This window comes from Galleria mellonella, unplaced genomic scaffold (assembly GCF_026898425.1).
Source record: "Galleria mellonella isolate WM207_F2 unplaced genomic scaffold, CSIRO_AGI_GalMel_v1 utg606, whole genome shotgun sequence".
Lineage (NCBI taxonomy): Eukaryota > Metazoa > Arthropoda > Insecta > Lepidoptera > Pyralidae > Galleria > Galleria mellonella.
Window position 1 is genome coordinate 496,939 of NW_026442126.1, and position 15,977 is coordinate 512,915.

Below are 15,977 nucleotides of genomic sequence, written 5' to 3' on the forward strand. Positions count from 1 at the left end.
TGAAACACGAATGGGACAGAGGTGCCCAAGCGATCGACTTTTGTACAAAGTCTCCCTCTGTTACTCTTATATCTTTGTTAGTTGTAAACCCATTAAGAGAATTATTATCTTTATTTGAAAGAATATTATTACAAAAGATACCATAGAAATTTTATCAAAACCGGATCAGTAGTTTAATTTTGAAATAAAAAAAAAAATATTTTGGTTGAAACACAATCTTTATTTATCATATTTTCCAAATAATTACAGTAGCACGTCAAGTGGTCCCATAGATTTTGATTCTTTGAATTATAATAATACTTATATTTTTCTTAATAGATGATAATGGAATGGTAACCCCACCCGCGCTATCGGTATACACCGGAAGGGCACCAGTGAAGGATGATAGATGAGGATGAAGTAGGTCAGTTAGCCCATCGTGACGAATTCAACAAGAATTGTTCACGGTGGTTTCCAGGGGGAACCACGTGGAGGTCGACCTAATAGCACATTGCTAGCAATGGGGCTGTCAAACTCCATTGCTAACAATCCCTTTCCACCCTAATACTTATGTTAATAATGTATTTTGTTTGCTCCAGGCCGGTTCTCCATCATCACAGATACCCAGGACTCGGTTCACGTGCCACGGGCGAGCGGCCGGTTATTATGCTGACGTAGAGACGGGCTGCCAGGTTTGTACAGTATTTATTTATAATTCTCAAACTAGATATTCAAGTATTTTAAATTTTGCCTGCCTAGTTGTAGCAAAATATGTGGACTTAGTATTATTTTAACACCTGTATATATATCATATTTCTTGCAAATATTCATTCATTCATTCATTCTATCATGCATTTATTCATTAATTCATTTATTCTATCATTCATTAATTCATTCATTCATTCATTCTATCATTAATTAATTAATTAATTCATTCATTTTTCTATAATTAATTAATTCATTCATTAATTAATTCATTCATTCATTCTATGATTCATTCATTCATTCATTCTATCATTAATTAATTAATTCATTCATTCATTCATTTGTTAATTTACGTGTGTTATCAATGACTCAAATAAAGTGTTCATCTATCTATCTATCTATAAATAATGCTAACTTGTCATATTTCATGTAATTGTAGCGAAAATGTATCTACATAACATATCTATGTTGGCACGCGCTCTCCCAGACAAATAGCAAACGAATCAGTCTAGATTTGAGCAGGTGTTATAAAAATTAATTCAACTGGTCTCGGGTTATAATTATGATAATTTATTTAGTTCCTCAATACTCTAATATTAGTCATACAAATTAGTCATGAGAATATATCATAGAACATATATTTTTAGTTTATAAGTATAGTAAAAATATATTGTCGTTTCCCAGTTGTAAAAAAAAAAAAATTAATGTCAATACAGTATTTAAGTAACATATAATAAATGTATTTGCTCGCTACTCATCACCTTCTTCATCTTATTACGATTTTTTTTAATGGGTGAAAATGGTATGTTAGCCCCGCCTACGCTAACGGGATACGCTGGCGGAGCACCAGTGAAGGGTGATAGATGAGAATGAAAACAGGCCAGTTGGACCATCATGATGAATTCATCAGGAGTTAACCATGATAGTTACCAGGGGGATCCGTGAGGAGGTCGACCTGGTTGGGTATATTGTTAGCAATGGGATTCTCAGTCTCCGTTACTAATAATCCCTTTCCCCCCTCCTTATTACAATTATATAATAATTGTAGAGATTATTTTTGTAATGGCGAGACACCATTGAGGGATGACAAGTGAGAATGGAAAAGCTGATCAGTTAGTCCATCGTGATGAATACATCTGGAATTTAGCACGATGGTTTCCTGGGGATCACGTGGAGGCAGATCTGATAGGGTATATTATTGCTAGTTATGGGTCTGGTAGCCTGTATTGCTAACAATCCCTTCCCGCCATATTTGCAGCGTTTGGTAGGCGGGTTGGCAACCGCAGTTAGTCTTTGGTGATGTTTTAAGAAAGACGCTGCTATGAGCAGCAAGAATGGGTTCTCGAGCATTAATTTTTGTTGTTATCTCTTATGACACCTATGGGAAAGGAAGGGGTGGCCTATTCTATGCCGGAACGACATGGCTATACATGGCAATACAGTACATATACCCGGGGGAAGGGATTGTTAGCAATGGAGTTTGACAGCCCCATTGCTAGCAATATGCCCTATCAGGTCAACCTCCACGTGGTTCCCCCTGGAAACCATCGTGAACAATTCTTGTTGAATTCGTCACGATGGGCTAACTGACCTGCCTTCATCCTCACCTATCATCCTTCACTGGTGCCCCGCCGGTGTATACCGATAGCGCAGGTGGGGTTACTATTTCATTATCACCTATAAAAAAAAAAGTACATATACCTTGATTATTAAATAACCCAAATTGATTATTAAACATATGTAAAATCAATTAACGTCATTAAAACGCACGAGTAACTGTCAACAGCCGGCAACTGACCCTGAGATGAATTACTATATCCAATATCTGTGCGACGGCCATAAAGTTACATTATGTAAAACTCATCAGACAAAATGTCATCGTGTATCGGAATATAAATGTATGTATGTATGTATGGATCACGATGCACGCGTGCCGAGACGAACCGCACCTTTTTTTCAACCACCTTCAAAAAAAGGAGGCTATTTTTTCGTTTTTTTTTATGTTTGCTACCTCATAACTCCGTTAATTGTAAATCGATTTGGAAAAATTCTTTATTTGCAAGGATATACTTGCACATTGGTCTCGTACAAATTTTTTATCAATATCGGTTCAGCAGTTTAGTTTTTAAATTAAAATATCTGATTTTTTTGTGGGACATAAACTAATTATTAATGGGTAGTATTGGAATGGTAATCCCGCCTGCGCTAACGGTATACACTGGTGAGGCGAAAGTCAGAGATGACAGGTGAGTTCGGAAAGGCAGGTCAGTTAGTGTGGGCTCTGAATTCAATTAGAATTAAGCACAATGGTTTCTAAACCATCAAAATAGTTCTAATCAAAAAACCAGTAATATGAGCTTATATTTAGTAAAATAAATATTTTAGAAAGTTTTGGAATGATAAATAAATAAAGTAAATATAAAATAAAAATAAAGTGTTACAAGAGTGTTACATAGTTTTTAAAAAATTACGGTACAGATACATAAATAAATATGGTTTCCTTTATTAATTTGTGTACCAACTGAGCAATGGAAAAAAATACGACCAAGCGTAAATAAATCGATGACAAAAGATTTCATGGTTATTGATAGCTTTTTAAATAAACACGGTATAAATTTTTGGTTACACAACCGTAAACATTGGCTGTACGGAGCATGTCTTTGCATTTAAAAAATTAAGCCAATATGGCGGTTCGCGCTCTTTTGCGATTTATTGCCGCCGACCGATAAAAACGTCTTACGTAATCGTACGTTGATGAGAATCATTTTAAAAAAATCACCACGGAGGTATGTTAAACTTTTAAAGTTACTTCACGAATTGTAAATTGATGTGTTTTACTGAAAACGTTGCATTTTACGTTATAAATATGTGCACGGTGTAGTCTGGTGTAGGTGTAGTGTGTCCTGTTACAATTTATAACTCCGGTATTACGACATATTTGTGTAAATATCTTGAATTACATATGTATTTACTTACTCAATTTCACTAATCCTATAGAATAATGTGAAACTCTGTAAAGATGTATTGATATTTTATTTTATAGATAACCTAAGTTTGTTACTTACTCTATTACACTTAAAAAGTGGATTTGATTGAAGTTTGATACACAGATGGGCCTTATTTGAAATATAAGAAATGAATAGACAAATTATTAGTCTGCAAGCAAAATCCGGTATTGAAAAACACTGTTAGAAAATCAAATGAATACGAGACACTCTGGTAGGCTCGCTCCGAGCCACGTCGAATTGAAATAGGCTCGTAAAATATATAGGCATGTCGAGTTCAGCACTTCTGACTATCAACCAACGGTTATAGTCTTGTGTACATTTTTTATATGCAGAAAAAGTTGAATGTTGTTTGACAATTTACCAGAGGGAGACTTTGTACAAAAGCCGATTGCTTGGGTACCTCTGTTCCATTCGTGTTTCAACCGTGAAGCAGTTGTGTTTCGATTTGAAGGGTGGGATATGGCGTGAATTTACTGGGTACAGAGGAATAACACTTGAGGCCTCAGGAATGGCAACGCATGGGGGGTATCATGGGCGAAACAGTATACTCTGTTATGTCAATGGTACTGCTCATGTCTATAGACGACGGTTACCACTTTCCATCAGGTGGGCCGTCAGCTTGTTCGCCATTCTAAGTTGTATAAAAAAAAAGTTTATTATTGGCTTATTAATAATGTTGTTTTAGAATATAAAGCCTTTTATTTAGAGCAATCGTCTAACAAACTTTATAAACAATCAGATCAAGGGCTCCTCTTACGCACTTGACCTTTTGCAGTTCAATATAACCGTTATAACCAGTTTAGATACTTTTAGATGCAAAAATACGTGATCGTTTAAAACTCTTTATGCACGGTAACTGTTGCAAATTGGTAATGATAACTTAAGATTTTTTCCACAAGCTGATTTCAATCGCTACGATATTACTGTGCAAACATTATATGACTAAACATTGTCAAAATAATCATCGAAATCAGCAGAAAATTGGCGAAAATATCATGTAATATACGTATATATAACGTTAAAGTGTAATGACTTATGTTTTTTAATTTTATGTAACTTAGAATGGCAAACAAGCCGACGGAAAGGGATTGTTAGCAATGGAATTTGACAGCCCCATTACTAGCAATATGCCCTATTAGGTCGACCTCCATGTGGTTCCTCCTAGAAACCATCGTGAACAATTCTTGTTGAATTCGTCACGATGGGCTAACTGACCTGCTTCATCCTCACCTATCATCCTTCACTGGTGCCCCGCCGGTGTATACCGATAGCGCGGGTGGGGTTACCATTCTATTATCACTAATTAAAAAAAAGCTCTTTATTTGCATCAACAAATATACAAATATTGTAAAAATAAAAACAAAAGAAAAACAGTTAACATAAGGCAGAGGGAGACTTTGTACAAAAGTCGATTGCTTGGGTACCTCCGTCCCATTCGTGTTTCAACCGTAAAGCAGTTGTGTTTGTATGGCTGTGTTTCGGTTTGAAGGGTGAGATATGGCGTGAATTTACTGGGTACAAAGGAATAACACCTGAGTCCTCAGGAATGGCAACGCATGGGGGGGGGGGTGTATCATGGGCGAAACAGTATACTCTGTTGTGTCCATGGTACTGCTCATGTGTATAGGCCACGGTTACCACTTTTCATCAGGTGGGCCGTCAGTTTGTTTGCCATTCTAAGTTATTGTTTTAATTAGTACTTTTGCCTATGCATTGATAGCCAGTAAGGACTATGATTTTATAAACATAAATGTATACGTTCTATAAATCTTAGAATAGGCTCTAAAAACGTCAGTAGTGTCGCAAGCCAGGCCGTTGACACTATGGTGTCTACCTGTGCCTACATATTGCCACCAAGGCGTAGATTGCACCATCCTTTTGTTGGTTGACAATTAAATTATCAATAGGCTAACCTTTAGTATGTTGTAGAAATATAATACTGAGGTATTACTCTATACTTGTGCGTTGTAGAATGGTGCAAATGACAGGTGACATTTATTTTAAAAAAATATTAAGTTTAAAAAAAAAAAAACAACTGTATCGAATGAAATTTTTCGTGTGGAAACCAATTGAATAACTAGGCTAATGTTAGTTATAACAAAAAAAAAATGTGTTCTCCTTTACATTGATAAGTTTGTATGGAAATTAAGATTCTTTTTTTTTATACCACAAAGATGGCAAATAAGCATACAGCCTACCAGAGGGAGACTTTGTACAAAAGTCGATTGCTTGGGTACCTCTGTCCTATTCGTATTACTACCGTGAAGCAGTTGTGTTTGCATGGCTATGTTTCGGTTTGAAGGGTGGGATATGGCGTGAATTTACAGGGTACAGAGGAATAACACCTGAGTCCTCAGGAATGGCAACGCATGGGGGGTGTCATGGGCGAAACAGTATACTCTGTTATGTCCATGGTACTGCTCATGTGTATAGGCGACGGTTACCACTTTCCATCAGGTGGACCGTCAGCTTGTTTGCCATTCTAAGTTGTATAAAAAAAAAGCCTGTCGGGTAGTAAACAATCACTGTAGATTGTGGACGCCTGCTACACTAGGGGCACAGATAATATAATACTATACTAGTAGGTGTCACGTGCGCGTTGGCGATCCTGAAGAAACCTTAAAATACCGTTTTTGTAGAACCCCATACTGTTGTCTCTAGGGGAATACTTCAAATTTTCGAAAGCACCTATCCACTAAAGATATTTTTTTTAATATAAATTTATCGACGTAAACCTGTAGGTACTATATGAGGTACTATATATAACTACATACCTCATTATTGTATAGGTTTGTATACACACATTTTGTAATTTTTTGCCTTTTTAAAAAAATCTAGTTAAATCCCACTACCTATCCTTATAATCACTTAGTCCTCCTTATTTCGTACCAGATTCATGTGTGTTATATATGTTTGTTGGTGTTATGTATATATATATATATATATATTTATAATTGAGCTTATTTACACAGATATTTATTATTTTATATACCTACTATACACCTACCTATTTATTCTTTACTTCTTTACACCCAAAGGTTGTCTGCAAGAGATTGCTTAGCAATAAGACCACCGTTTGTACTACATTATACTTATCGAAAATTCTTGAACAAATCCTGTAATTTCGTTGCAATAAAGTGTTCAATATTGCATTGCAAGAGTCAGTAGATGCAAGTGGCTCAGGACCGATCTTTATGGCAGTCTATGGGGGAGGCTTATGTCCAGCAGTGGACGGATAATGGCTGAAATGATGATGATAATGAGAGTGTTCAATAAATAAATAATTTAAAAAAGAAACAGATAATCGAGAATTCATAACTTTAAACGTAGCCAAATGTAAGTAACAATAACTCTTTATTGCGCACAGTAGAGATGTATACAAGGAGTATTTATACAGAATGTGCACATACAAAAGGCGGCCTTATCGCTAAAAGCAATCTCTTACAGACAACCTGGCATAAAGAATGGATAAGTACAGTGAGAAAGGTAGATGGCGCTAGTCAGACAGAGTAAATACAAAGAAAGAATCAAACAAAACGCAAAATATTCTAAATATAAAAATAAGGTTACAATACATAAACATACATATATAATATAAATAATAATACATAAACATACATATACTAAATAGATCAAGATAAATCACATATAGTAAACGTCAAAGCAAATTAGAGAGATAGGTAAGCTAATGTTATGAGAGCTCTTAATTCTCTTTGTTTTTTTTTTTAATTAACTACCTAATACATACATGCATATCTGTCACGCCTGTCCCCCATTAGGGTAGTCAGAAACAATGGAACGCCAAATGCTTCGATTCAAACAAACCTCTTTCGCTTCTTCCACATTCATCAATCTTTTCATACACGCTCGCCGGTTACGGGTACTTTTAATTTGGCCCTTCTTCAGCACGTCGCCTATTTGGTCGACATACGTCCGTCTAGGGCGGCCCCTACCGACATCTCCTAATTTCGTTTGATAACTATCGACTAACAAAGTAGTCAAATATATCTTGTAAAAAAACTAAACCTTGCTTTTAATTTCAGATTCAAGTCTGGACTAAAATAATTTCGCGAGTCCTCGCGTGATTCGATTGTAAATATTATAATCACACACACAACTAGTTACAATGTATGTATGTATGTGTATAATAACGCCAATTATATTGTATAGAATAACATATGTAATATATCGCTTAAAAACTGAAGTAACTGTTTGTAAAATATGCTGGTTCTTGTTTTGTATTATTTATAGAATAGAATAGAGTAGAAACATTTATTGCCAGTAAACTTACAATAACATTATACAAAAAGTGTCCCATACTAGGCAAAAGGAACCGGCTCAGCGGATGCTGTGAGTGTCCCAGCGCAATGTGAACAGCTGCACAGCGCTGGTTTTCAGCCAGTCCCTCTCTTAACAAAACATTTATTAATTATATTATTTATAATTGAAAATGCCGTCTGTTGACTTGATGTATTGTATATGTATTTTGTTCTATTTCAATTGTTTATAAATATTCTTTTTTCTAAAAAAAACTATAATTGTCAGTATATTTAAAAAATGTTAATTTTGAACAGTAACTATTATTAAAAAAAAAAAACGATTATGTTTAAATATCTAATATTTTGGTTTTGTATCACGACAAGGCTACATCATCATACCAGCCTTTAACTGTCCACTGTTAAACATAAGTCTCCCTCTAGGGAGGTTTTGCCAGTAGTTGACACGCTTGGTAAGCGGGTTGGCAACCGCAGTTAGGTTTTAGAGATGTTTTAAGAGGGACGCTGCTGTTTTCTCTCGCCCTCTCTTAGTCGATTCTTACGACACCCACGAGAAAGTATGGTGTGGCCTATTCTACGCCGGGACCATACGGCAATGACAGAGCAAGGCTATACTAGTATATTACTGCTGAAGTTGAAATATTTAATACTTCTGTAAACCAGAGGGAGACTTTGTACAAAAGTCGATTAAATAACACTTGTTATTTAATAACAGCTATTGATTGTTATTATTGCGTAACAGTAACAGTTATAACAGTTATTATGTTTGTCCTGTTATAACGTCTAGTTGCGTATACAACCAAACAAGTCGCTAGTTACCTCGTATATAAAGAAAACAATACATGCCTCTTTTACGCTTGAATAAAACCACTTGCGTTTTTCATTTACACCAGTAATTGATACGTCGCAGTACGATTCACTGAACCAGTTAAATTACCTTGAACTTTGGTTAAGATAACTTTACGTCAGCAATCGGCGTCAATCTTCGAACGCGTACGTTGTGGATCGGCTCATACTGATGGTTTTTTTATGTCATTTACTATATCAAAGAATTTCTTTACTCTGACTGTATGTACCATTTAATATATGACCTTGACATTCGGTTAACATAAATGTAGGAGTGTCAATGATTTTATGTGTATATTATTAATAATTTAAAATAATATTTATAAACAAAATAAAAAAAAATTGTAATAAATGAATATGCTGTAGATTATATCAAGTATTGCTTTATATTTCCTCTATTCAATAATGCATCGCCTACTTATTTCTCTGTTCGCCCAATGGTTGATTGGTAAAGAACACCGTCCGGTGTTAAGTCCGCCAAATGTACATAGAATTTTACTGTGCATTAAAGTTTAAATAAATAAATAAATTATATAGATTTGAAGGTAAAATTGGTTTCTTTGAATACAAAAAAAGAGGTTCTATTGAATTTGCGAAAGTGCTTCTTTTTAAAGTTCAATAACTAAAAAAACCGAACTTAAAAATACTGGCTGAAAACAATCGATTTTTTTTTTTATTTTTGACTCATAAATAATAAGCTAAACTTCAGACGGGATATAATAAAATCGAGAAGCAGTATATATATATAAAACATGTCATTTACATTAAACAGATTCAGTAGTAAAACACGACAAACAGACAGAAACAATCACTACAAATTTAATGAGAGCGATCACTGTACACATCACTAATTGTGGTTTACTTTTCACCTCTCTAAAACTATAGTTCGTGACAGAAACCGCCTCACTAATCCACTAAACTCGTTCCACGGCGACCTTGACCTTAACTCGATTTACATAAGCGTTCTTCTCGACCGCGTTTGGCGCCAACGAAGAAAGTGGCGCGCCTCTGTATTATGCAACCCACTTTCGATTTCGTTCATTCGCTCATCGTTCACCGTACGGTTGTAACTCATTATAGGTAAATGTGTTTTTACGTTCTAAGAGGGAGTTTCCCAATTTGTTTTTTGTGTATTTTTTTTGTCTACTTTATTTAATTATTGACTAACTTAAAAATAATAATAAATACAGTAAATTTGTAATGCGAATTAAGCTTTATCGCTAAGCAATCTCTTCCAAACAATCTTTGGGTAGAAGACGTTATAATATATTTGCCATATTTTTAATAAATTTCAAAATCGATAGGGTTTACTTCTTTATTAATTCTTTTATTGCTGAAGATGCTATTTTTAGCAAAATACCGTTTGTCATATTTGCATTTCTTTACACATTTCGAACATTCGAACACACCATTTCGCGAATGAATGAATGAATGAATATTTATTTGCAAGAAACATGGTAAATATACAGGTGTTAAAATAATATTAAGTCCACATATCTCGCCACAATTAGACATGCAAAATTTACGAATAAAATACTTAAATATTTAATTTACAATTCTTAAAAAAAAACAATATGTCAAATACAATTTCATGTCAATTAACGTACTTCGTCTCATTTGATATTAATACGTATTAGTAGGTCTGTGATTAGTGTCAACAATATTAAGTTATAATATTAATTAATTACTCATTTCACTTTTAATTTCATAAATTCATTAATTGAATAGAAACAATGGTCAATAAGCCATTTTTGTAATTGGGATTTAAAATAATTAGTTGGTAATTTTTCGAAGTGCTGGGGAATTTTATTACATTTTAATAGACATTATTATATTTTAATAGACATAAAATATTTTTAATTGTGAATTAATTATATTTTAAATTGAAATTTATTAAAAACTATGAAAAACACAATAACAATGATTTGATTAACAAACAATTGAGTTAGTAAAAAGAACAGTGGTGTGTTGAGAGAAGAAGAACCTATATACTTGGGGGGAAAGGGATTGTTAGTAATGGAAACTAAGATTCCCATTGCTAGCAATACACCCAACCAGGGCGACCTCCTCGTGGTTCCCCCTGGAGACTATCATGGTTAATTCCTGATGAATTCATCATGATGGGCTAACTGGCCTGTTTTCATTAATGTTTGTTGTTAATGGATGATAATGGAATGGTAATCCCGCCTGCGCTATCGGTATACGTTGGCGAGGCACCGGTGATGGATGATATGTGACGATGAAAGCAGGTCAGTTTTTTTGTAATGGATGATAATGGAATGGTAACCCCGTCTGCGCTATCGGTATACGCTGGCGGGGCACCAGTGAGGGATGACAGGTGACGATGAAAGCAGGTCAGTTTTTTTGTAATGGATGATAATGGAATGGTTACCCCGCCTGCGCTCTCGGTATTCGCTGGCGAGACACCGGTGATGGATGATAGGTGACGATGAAGCAGGTCAGTTTTTTTGTATTGGATGATAATGGAATGGTTACCCCGCCTGCGCTATCGGTATACATTGACACCAGTGTGAAATGATCGGTGAGGATGAAAAGGCAGATCAGTTAGCCCATCGCGATGAATTCAACGATAAATTAGTCATGATGGTTTCCAGGGGGAACCGCGTAGAGGTTAACTTGATAGGGTATATTGCTAGCAATGGGGCTGTTAGAACCCATTACTAAAAATCTCTCTCCCCCAAGCAGGTCAGTTAGCCCATGGTGACTAATTCCACTAGAATTAACCACGATGGTTTCTAGGAGGTCGATCTGATAGGGTAGGTGTATTGCTAGTAATGGGCCAGTTTGACTCTATTACTAACAATCCCTTTCCCCCCTGACTAACACGATTAGGTAAGCTATAGATAACCTGTGCTATTAATAACAAAAATTAGAATTTAACGAATGAATGACACCGCATAGATAAACACTTGCGTACTGCAAAGGTCAGGGGCGTCGCCAAACTTGTTCGGTGGATCGCGTCGCGGCGACGTGATGAATGGGATCGACAGTGTGTTTTGTACTGTTACGTACTGTTACCACACCGCGAACACGGCATATACGAATTTTCGTATGAAATGTCCGCTTATACCAGTGTTTCCCCACTTGAACATTTCTCAAATTTTTATACCCCCCATACATAATTTTTCCCGACAAAGTTTACTTGACGACTCTAATCGCCCACTTGATATTTCGGTACCGTCAAATGAAATTATATCTAATAAATATTTACAGCATTTTTTTAATTTACTTTTTTTTTTTTGTTAAATTTGGCACCGATATCTACTCGATATCATTTAAATAGCCAGTAAGTGGGTTACAATCTCTTCTAATCCATTTTTAATTGCTCCCCCTTAACTATCAAATTGCCCCCCTGTGGGGTGTAGTCCCACGTTGGGAAACACCGGCTTGTACTGTTAAATATTATATTTATAAAATATTATAATATTATATAGCTTATGCTATAAAAATCATGGTTTTTTTATACCACTAAGGTGGCAAATAAGCATACGGCCTACCGGATGGTAAGCGGTTACCGTAGCCTATGAACGCCTGCAATACCAGAGGTATTACGCGCGCGTAATTTAGTTTGAACCATGATTTTTGTAAGTATAAGCTATATGGTATAAGTATACTCTGTTATGTCCATGGTACTGCTCATGTCTATAGGCGACGGTTACCACTTTACATCAGGTGGGCCGTCAGCTTGTTTGACATTCTAAGTTGTATAAAAAAAAGTAAGCTGAAGTGTCAATGGGCCGGTTACGAATCTTTCTTCCGCATCAGTTGTCGATTCTTTGAGCAATTTGAAATAGCATGTATCACCCCTGCCTCTTCAAATTGCTTATTCTTCGAATTAGATTTAAAATATTTTAATTCAGAACGCGTTATCGTGTGTTCATTATTTCAATATTGACAGCGCAAATAAGATAAGAAGCAGGATTTTGCTCAGAAAAAGTAGCGCATCCAATCGTGACAATATTAATAAGGGAACAGCCACAAAAAGAAACATCAAAATCGGTTAAAATTTGTGGAAAATATCTTACATGACGTATACACGAAATAGAAGCGAATTGGAAAAATCCTCCACTTATTGTAACTCAAACAATTATACAATTATCGTTAGTATATACTGATGTACATATATCCTCATATATTCCTATTTTCCTAATATAAAACCGAGAGAGAATCTGAGGGAAAGGGATGGTTAGTAATGCGGACTACTAGTCCCATTGCCAGCGATCTCCACGTGGTCCCCTCGAAAATTCATCACAGTGAATTAACTAACCTACCCTTTCAGGGGGGAAGGGATTGTTAACAATGGAGTTTGACAGCCCCATTGCTAGCAATATGCCTTATTAGGTCGACCTCCACGTGGTTCCCCTAGAAACCATCGTGAACAATTCTTGTTGAATTCGTCACGATGGGCTAACTGACCTGCTTCATCCTCATCTGTCATCCTCCACTGGTGCCCCGCCGGTGTATACCGATGGCGCGGGTGGGGCTACCATTCCATTATCATCCATTTAAAAAAAAAAACTACCTTTTCATTCTCGCCTATTCTCTCACTGATGCCTTGACAGCGTATACCGTTAGCGCAGGCGGGGTTACCATTCCATTATCATCCATTAAAAAAAAAGAGAGAATCTTAATAAAGATTATCTAATAGTGATCGCATAGAGTCGACAAGGTCACATGACAAATTTTATTCGTCTCGAATAAAATTAACATAGACAAATGTGGATCATGCATGGAACGTGTTTTTTTTACGTATGCCATGATAAAAATGACGATTTAAATAGTTTTAAGTCTACTCTACGTGTTCAAAGTTTTGTGTAGGTATGAGGAAGTTGTAAAAGACATAAATATAAGGTCTGCTATATTTAGCTGATGTTAATCATTATTATTTATAAGACTGGAGTTACTAGATAATAAAACCTGGAAGACGAATGTTTATATTTGCAGAACTAAAGCGATAAAGATAGTTTGAAATATCTGTAAGAAACTTTCTTGTTCGAATGGTGATCCCGTGCAGGATAATGTCCCGTCGGGCGACATAACACGCATAGACGGGGGAAAGGGACTGTTAGTAATGGGGTCTAACTGCCCCATTGTTAGCAATACACCCTAACAGATCTACCTTGACGTGGTTCCCCCTGGAAACCATCGTGAACAATTCTTGTTGAATTCGTCACGATGGGCTCACTGACCTGCTTCATCCTCACCTATCATCACTCACTGGTGCCCCGCCGGTGTATACCGATAGCGCAGGCGGAGTTACCATTCCATTATTACCCATTAAAAAAAAAAAACACGCATAGACAGACACGAAGTTTTAAAAAAATATTGTTTTGGCTTCTTTTAACTCTAACTAAGACTCCTCATGTATTTTTTTTTTCTTAAATATCTCCCAAATACAAATATTGTCTAGTTACAAAAAATAAGATAAATATGCTTATAAAAATAAGATTTAAGAAAAAGTTTATTGAGTTTGGAGTTTGATTATCTATAAGAATGTGTTTCTTTGTACTAACACATTGTTTATCATAAAAATTGTTATGAATTTACTCTGTAGATACGTTTTTTTTTTATGCAACTTAGAATGGCAAGCAAGCTGAATGCCCACCTGATGAAAAGTGGTAACCGTCGCCTATAGACATAAGCAGTACTATGGACATAACAGAGTATACTGTTTCGTCCATGATACCTCCCATGCGTTGCCATTCCTGAGCACTCAGGTGTTATTCCTCTTTACCCTGTAAATTCACTGTCATATCCCACCCTTCAAACCGAAACACAGTCATGCAAACACAACTGCTTCACAGTATAAACACGAATGGGACAGATGTACCTAAGCAAACGACTTTTGTACGAAGTCTCCCTCTGGTGATTTTAGCTTATATTTAGTTTAAATTTAGCTATAATTAATATCAGTAAATTTCGAGCAAAATGTATTAGACCTCTATTTGAGTGACCAGACTGAGCCTCTTTCTTATTTTTTATAAAAAAAAAAACCTGACCATAGACAATATAATGGTTGTACTCAAAGACAAAAAAATAATGACTTGTTTTTCTTGTTTTTGTTCTATTTCACATAATAGAGTCACAGTTCGTAATACGATAAAAAAAACCTCATAAAGGCAATCTAATTATTACTTATTCATATGAATTTAAAATATAAAAATTTCGTTCCAATAAAAAAGACATAGCTGAGGGAAAAAAACTATTTCAATTACGTTTAATTTGGAAATTTCTCTCCATAGTTTTTTTATATCTTTAGTAAAAAAAATACTAAACATTAACATACATAGATACATACATACATATCTGTCACGCCTGTCTCCCATTAGGGCAGGCAGAAACAATGGAACGCCAAATGCTTCGATTCAAACAAACCTCTTTCGCTTCCTCCACATTCATTAATCTTTTTATACACGCTCGCCGGTAACGGGTACTTTTAATTTGGCCCTTCTTCAGCATTAACTGTCTGTAATTAAAAAAAAACAACTAATTACTAATTAAATGCTCCTTTTTACAAAAAAGTTATAGTTATATAGTTTTGTGACAAAAACTTATATTTTTGCAGTTGTTGTGTTTAAATTTTTGTTATTCGATTGTGTATAAAAAGCTTAGCTCGACAGATTGAAAATAAATGTAATATTGAGATGCAATTGCGATAGATTAATTTGAAATAATTCAAATTGCGTACAACTTTGAATCACAAATATATTTTTTTGCGTAATTATATGTATACCTACGTCTATCTATTCTATTTAAGAGCTGCGCTCTTGTCGGTGGAGCTCTTGCCGCTCACTACGATTTTCAGTGAGTCGCTTCACTTCTTGATACGACACGACACCAACACCTTCCTTGATCTGCCTGATGTAACTATGCCTCGGTCTCCCTCTTAACTCCTAATATTCAGTATTTTCACTATCATAACCTTATCATTTGCCATGTGGTCTCGAAATAAAATGGGCTATCCCGTGGGTGTCGTAAGAGACGGTTAAAAGAACTTAATGGTCGAGGAATGGGAAGCAGCGTCCCTCTTAAAACATCACCAAAGCTTAACTACAGTTGGCAACCTGCCTGCCAAGAGTGGCAACTACTGACAAAACTTACGGAGGAGGCTTTTTTTTAATAGATGATATGGAATGATGAC

The 15,977-nt window shown here is 35.5% G+C and overlaps 1 protein-coding gene across 1 annotated transcript in view; it reads left to right on the forward strand.

The window, feature by feature from the left end:
- The window catches only part of LOC113514763 (uncharacterized), a 72,703-nt gene that overhangs the window by 40,423 nt on the left and 16,303 nt on the right, over positions 1-15,977 (forward strand). The window contains exon 3 of the mRNA XM_052899633.1: positions 579-671. Coding sequence (XP_052755593.1) covers positions 579-671 — 93 coding nt within the window. The remainder of the gene's footprint in view (positions 1-578; positions 672-15,977) is intronic.